This window comes from Echinops telfairi, unplaced genomic scaffold (assembly GCF_000313985.2).
Source record: "Echinops telfairi isolate 266 unplaced genomic scaffold, ASM31398v2 ScPeMD7_5805;HRSCAF=6673, whole genome shotgun sequence".
In the NCBI taxonomy this organism is placed as follows: Eukaryota; Metazoa; Chordata; class Mammalia; order Afrosoricida; family Tenrecidae; genus Echinops; species Echinops telfairi.
This window is the reverse complement of record NW_022109704.1, coordinates 2,469,622-2,476,660: the sequence shown is the minus strand read 5'-3', so window position 1 is coordinate 2,476,660 and position 7,039 is coordinate 2,469,622. Positions and strand designations below refer to the sequence as shown.

Below are 7,039 nucleotides of genomic sequence, written 5' to 3'. Positions count from 1 at the left end.
GAAGGGGGAGCGGGGAGGGAGGGGGGAAAAGAGGAGCTGATGCCAGGGGCTTAAGTAGAGAGCAAATGTTTTGAGAATGATGAGGGCAACAAGGGTACAAATGTGCTTTACACAACTGATATCTATATATGGATTATGATAAGAGTTGCATGACCCCCCAATAAAATGTTTAATTAAAAAAATACCCATTTCATAAGACTTGTGAATATTAAATCATATAAATGAGAATTAAGTGAATGAGATAGTTTATTGTTAGACAGGGTTCTCTAACACAGTGAGATAATACAAACAGAACATTATCTGGCAAACATTAGTTAAATGGTAGCTATTATCATCCACCACCTGTCTTATCAGTTTGTCACACTGTTGCTATGATACTCAAAGCTTGCCATCAATGTTTTTAAATACCAGCAAAGTCACCCACGGTAGATAGATTTCAGTGGCGTTTCTAGACTAAGGCAGACTAGAAGGAAAGGTATGGCAATCTATTTTCAAAATTTTAGTCAATGCTTTCTCTTGCGTCCCCCAGCCAAGACGACCAAGAAAGGGTATAATAAACGGTCATGCCAAGAAAAGCCACAGCTATGTGCAGCCCATTCGCTGCACAAACTGCACCCAAAGACAAGGCCATTAAGAAGTTCGGAATAAGAAACACAGCAAGAGACATTTCCAGAGCAATGCCTTCAATGCATATGTGCTTTCCAAACTGTAGGTGAAACTACAGTATTGTGTGAGTTGTGCCACCCACCCCAATTTAGACCTCCAGGTGCTGCCAAAGACCTTCTCAAGAGCCTATGTAAAGATCAGATGCTGAAGAAAAACCTGAAAGGAAATAAAATGAAAATTGTTCTTAAAAAAAAAATAATTAAGTCAATAAAAATCCTGTATGAATAACAATAAAACATCATCCAGCTTGCTTGCCTTGGACACATTATCCCAAAGGATCCACTGTAGAGCACGACATCATGTTTGGTGAAGTAGAGAACTTAGGAGAGGAGGTCCTTGGTAAGTAAGCCACAGTAATGGACTCAACATTATTGTGATGCCAGCAATCAGGGGACGATGCAGGACCGGGCATTGTTTTATTCTGTTCATGGAGTTGCCATTAGACAGAGCCAACTCGAGGGCAACTAACAAAATTGCCATAACTTTTATAAATAATCCATGTGGTTAATGGTTTAATTAGTGCTGCCCTTTGAAAGGTACTTTCACATTGACAATGAGTAAAGATATGAACTTTTAATGCTGGGTTTTTACTTTCATATTCACTTATGCAACGATTTATTTATAGACCTCTAGTTCCAAATGCTAGGCATCATTGTAGTACTGGGGTATAATGAAAAAAAAAAGGGTAAAGGCTCTGCTCTTTGGAACTTCTATTCCATGCTGGGAGCTCTGGTGGTATAGTGGTTACAGTATGTGTTAAGACTGCTAACCACTAGCTGTTCCTCGAGAGAAAGATGGAGCTTTCTACTCCCATAAAGAGTTTCATTCTTGGAAACTCAAAGGAACAGGTCTACCCTGCCCTATAGCGTCATTGTGAATCAAAATTGAATCAATGGCAGTGAGTTTTGAGAGTAGAAACTTAGTAAAGTTTAATAAATATGACCATTCCTTTCTCTGGATGTTTCCTAACATATAAAATGAAAATGGCTGTCTTGATTCCAGCACTAACACTCACTGATGCCTACTTACTGAAATCACCATGACTTATTAGGTAGGCAGCATTCTTCAAACAGATGGCTCTACAAGCAGGGTCTACCAAGTGGGTCAAACACCCTGATCTTGGGCTTCACAAAAGGCTGAAATGGGTTCTTTTACTGTACAATTTATAAAAATGGTGGATTGGGGGGGGTGGACTTGCTCATCTAACTTCACAAGGGAAGGAGTATCACCATCAGCATCAGTCCAAGGCTGACTGTCAAAAGGTAAAAGTTAAGACATACCTCCACCCTTTTTACCGATATGTTTTTTTAACAGTTTCATTGGCACTTCATCCACATCATACAATTCAATAATTCAATCATATCAAGAAAAGTTGTACAATTATCACCACAATCAATTTTAAAACACTTTCTTCTTTCTTATACTCATTGTTACTCATGTATTTTTCAATTGTCAAAAATATACACAACAATAGTCCAATTCAACAACTTTGACATGTAAAATTTAGTGCCACTGATTATATTCACCATTTTCCAATTTATTCCACCACCATAAACATAAGCTTAATGCCCCCTGGGCAACAATGTTTCCTCTTCCCCATGATAACCATAGGTCATTTTTTTTTGTAGTTTTCTTGATATAGTATTCACATATCATACACTTCCATACCTAAGCCACTTTTCAAAAGAGTTGTAAATACATCATCACAATCAGTTCTGGTAGCGCCACAATTTTTACTACATTGAAAAAAAGGAAAAGGAAAAAATTATAGATGAAAAGTATGGTCTGGAAAAAAAAAAGAAAAGCATGGTCTGGTTCATTTTTATAATGCTAATTGATTTCAACTGCTGAATTAGTAGACTATTTTTGAACATTTTTAAAGGCCTGTACAATGTTATACAACAAATAAAAGTTACCTTGACATTAAATTTCTAAGATTTTATCATTCTTTGAGTTCTTGAATATAAGCAAGGTATTTTAGAAAGGGATTAGTATCAAAAGGGGAGAAATTGAGAGGAATTAAATGTTCATCTGTACACACTCCTATTTTCCAATTTTAAAATGTAAATAAAAGTAATGGGTAAGAATTTTGTTAATTGATGTTTTTATAACCACAATTAACAAAGGCAAAAATTACATAGAAAAAAATTTCCCCTAAATGTCAGCCTCACAAAACAAGTCTAAACAGTATTCCTTCATTGGTTTTCTGCTGCACATTCTCCAACCACAATAAATTATAACTAAAAGTCCAAAATTAATCTTTGCAGATAGGAATACCAGAATCACAGGAGGGAAAATCTACACATTACAAACTCATTTACTTCTCTGGTTTAAATAACAAACTGTAAATAAAGTATCTAATCTCTTTTCAGAGTCTTTTAACCAGTGAATTAATAATTAATAATTCACTGGTTAAAATTAAAATTAAGAACAAAAAAATAAAAATAAATCATATATTCAACTACAAGTGTTCCTTTTAATAGCAAGAATGAATAGAAATGAGAGCACAAGATTTCATGGACCACCTAGCCACCCTCCTCTGCTTGCCACTAAAAAGTAGAATTAGTGAAGACTGATAAGACTAAAAATAAATCCATACAATGAAAAAAAATTCATTACATTGGAACGCTTACTTCACCTCAAGAGTAGAAAGAAAGCACAGCAGTACTTAGTTTTTCTAAACCAGCACCATGTTAAAACAGCGAAACATGCAGAAAAGTCAGGTTCCTTGAAATTGCAATTAATATAATCAAGCACAGTTACTAATGCTAAGGGTTGTTTTTAAATGAGGTATTGAGAAAAGAATGAAATATTAATTCAAAGATCCTTTGCAGACTTATGTGGAGACACCACTAACAAGAAGGGCAAGGGGACATGGAGCAGCACTCCAGCAGAAGAAAACAAAGGCAAATCAGAAAGAAAAATCAGAGAAATGGGTATGATGTTCTTGGTCCCTAAAACGGCATTAAGAACGAAAATTTGACTATACAGAAAAGAATTTCGACCTGCAAACCATTTACTTTCATTTCACTGAGCACAGTACATTTCTATCCTGTATCCCTCCATTCATGTCACAAAAGACATCTCTTCCTTCTGACATAAGGAGGCAAAGGGAGATACATAGAAAGAAGATATATTTCATTATTTAATTATCATGTCTTAAATGTGGATCAATAACTTAGAAAAGAGCAAAATTTTTCAACATCAAAAAAGAACATGAATTTTTGCAAAAACAGGTAAAGGACAATAAAATTGACTGTTTTATTAGCAATGATTCTGCACAGATAAAAGCTATTTCCTGCTTACAAATTTAGCCTGGTATTGATTAGCTAATGAAAATGTAGTCAAGATATGATAAAATAATAATAATTTATAAATTACCAGGGGGGAGGGGGGAGCGGGGAAGGAGGGGAAAAAATGAGCTGACACCAAGGGCTCTGTTGTGAGCATAACGAAGTCAACATATGTACTAATGTGCTGGACACAAATGACGTATGAACAGATTGTGATGAGTTTTTATGAGCCCCTAATAAAATAATTATTTAATAATAAAAAAAAATTTTAAAGGAAAAAAGAAGAAAATGTAGTCAAGAAATCCTTCTGGTTGCTATTGTTTTGAAAAAAACAAATAAAACAACTCCACCCACACAGCTGGAAAAAAGCTTCTGACTTCTGCACTAAAACTTGTTTACCCAGGCCACTTCTTAATAAGAGTAAATGCTCTACAACTTGACTAGGGAGGAAGACATGGCAGTCTGTTCCCATAAATATTACAGCCTTAAAAATTCTATGGGATTGTTCTACTGTCTGATAGGGGGCGCTCTGAGTCAGAATGGGTTTGGTTTGGATTGGTTTGGATTGGTTTGGTTTGGTTTGGTTTTGGTTTAGTTTGGTTTGGTTTTATTCCATCACTTGGCACTTCCAGCGATAGAATTTTAGCCATTCACTTTATCTTCTTTTCCTTCACAAAAAATTTAAAAGATAAAAATATGGTATCTACATGTGACAAATTAATCCTTTCTTACCAAAACATAGAAGAGAGTTAATTTCACAGCGATTCAACAATTTTGGTATCAAACTCTGGGTACTGCCTCTCAGATGAAAAAAAAATCATCTTAATGTAGGGTACAGCAGTGAATCCCTCATTGCTGTATTTTCAAGGAATTTCTACACACACACACCACACACACACAAAGCAAACATCTGTCCCCCCCCCTTTTTTAAGGTTATCAAAAACATGGACTTTAATTTTAGTTTGCAAGAGGATGACCAAGGTCAACAAGCTAAGTAAGCAGTGGTTATGTGTGAGGCTGCTAACTGCACCTGACCCTCCAAGGGAGAAAAACGAGGCCTTCTACTTCCTTAAAGAGTTAATCTCAGAAACCCACTGGGGCAGTTCTATCCTGTCCTACAGAGAGTCACTGTGAGTTGGAATCGACTCGATAGCAGTGAGGGATTTTTTAATTAGTTTTATTGAGCTATAATTAACACATCATACAATTCAATAGTTAAATCTTATTAAGAAGGGTTGAGCAATTATCACAATTAACTTTGGAACATTTTCTTCCTTCTTGTATCCACTGATACGATGGCAGTGATGAAATACTTTCTAGGGAGAAGTACCATGTGAATTTGAAGGCCTCATCTCCCGGCAGTTGTGTTGTGCCCTCAAGCGGATCCTGACTCATATCAACAGGGTAGAACTGTTCCAAACGGTTTCCTAGGTGGTGATCTTTAAGGAGCCAAGTCTTTTCTCCCCTGGAGCAGCTGGGGGATTCAAATAGCCAACTTTCACCTTCTGATTAGCAGGGGAGGGCTCTTAAAAAAAACAACTGAAAATAACTGCTCCCTAGTCAATTCAGACACAGCTTCCTAGTTGGATAGGACTCACCGGGTTTTCTAGGCCCTAATCTTGACTGCCGCAGACTGCTCCATCATTCTTCCTCAGATGGGGTTAGAACCATCAACCTTTCCGTTAGCAGCCCAGCGTTCAACCACTGAGCCACAAGGGCTCATTCTCATCTCCCTGGATCTCCACTACACCCTCCTCCATCTCTCGGATATGACTACCAGTGTTTCTTTTTTAAATGCCCAGGCTCCCCCTTTTGAAATGATGTTCACTGAAAAACCGGCATGGGCCCAAACACTTCTGAAAGAATGGCAACTGCCTGGACCCACACCTAGCAAGATGTAAACCCGAGCGCGGTTCATGACACTGGCTGTTGGCACACCTTGTCCGACACTAAAACCATTACACAAATCTCTGCACTCGGCTACTAGAGACAAACACTCGTGGCACCTCGTAATACATAAACCAACTTTCAAAATAGAGCCCGGAGGCTGCCGGCGGAATCTAGAGAATCTTACATTTTAAATTAAACACCCAAACTCTAGCTGTTTGGGAAGTCGCACCTCAGGTAAACAGCAACGTGGTCCAGTTATTTATGACCCCAAACCTTACACTCAAAGTAAACCGAGCCAGGCAGCCCAGAGAGTTGGCAGCAAGCAGGGTTAAGAGAGGACCACAGCGCACACCAGAGCGCCGCCCGGGCCGCCGCTCCGACAGAGCCCGCGACTCAGAACCCCCAGCTCCCAGCCGCCCGCCCGATCCCACCACCCCGCCGCTCCCTAGGGTCGGGCCTCTGCCCTGGGTCACTCCCCTCCCCCAGTGTCCAGCCGCCCTGCCAGTCCAGCGCCCTCAGCACCAGCCAAAGCCCCTCAACCCCGGTCTCCTCAGTTGCCAGCCGCTTCAGCCCCTCCCCCTTGGGAAGCAGCCCCCCCAAGTCCCAGTCTCCTCACCAGGGTTAGCAGCAGTCGCCGCCATGGCCGTGGATGCCACCGCCACCGCGCCAACCCCCTTCGGAGGAGGAGCCGCCGCCACCGGGTTAGGGTGGGGGGAAGCGGAGGGGCCACTCTTCAGGCGCGGAGCCCTGCCGCGGCCACCGCTACCGCGGAATCCAAGATGGCGGCCGCAGCAACCCACCTCAACCCCCGCCCCTACGCCGGAGAGGCTCCGCCCCCTAAGGGGGTAGGGCCAGCTCCTGGGCTGTTTGGGGTGGCTGACCAATAGGAACGCCGAGTCAGCCAGGGGCTGGGCCCGTGAGGGCTCCAGCTGGTCCAGTGGAGGAAGGGGGAGGAAGAACTCCAGCTGTCTCCTTTCGCCCCGCCTCCTTTGCGTCAGAGGTCAATGACCAAGTGACGTCAGTGAAAAAAATAATTAAAGATGGGGATTTTACTAGTCAAGCTTCGGAGGGTCTGGTGATGAAGAATTCGCCCGGCTGGGCTCTCTTCAGACGATTTATTTTGTAAATCCTCTTTAGGTGCGATACTTAAACGTCACGTGGTCATTTATAACCCTTGCTAGAATGGTTTA

General features: G+C 40.7%; 1 protein-coding gene across 4 annotated transcripts in view; it reads right to left on the bottom strand.

Moving 5' to 3' along the window:
• ARNT (aryl hydrocarbon receptor nuclear translocator) overlaps nucleotides 1-6,542 on the bottom strand; it is a 90,663-nt gene extending 84,121 nt beyond the window's left edge. For all 4 annotated transcript variants that reach the window (XM_045295655.1, XM_045295656.1, XM_045295657.1 and 1 more), the window contains exon 1: nucleotides 6,466-6,542. In XM_045295655.1, the coding sequence (XP_045151590.1) occupies nucleotides 6,466-6,490 (25 nt within the window). In that variant the 5' untranslated portion in view covers nucleotides 6,491-6,542. The remainder of the gene's footprint in view (nucleotides 1-6,465) is intronic.
• Between the last annotated feature and the right edge of the window lie 497 nt (nucleotides 6,543-7,039).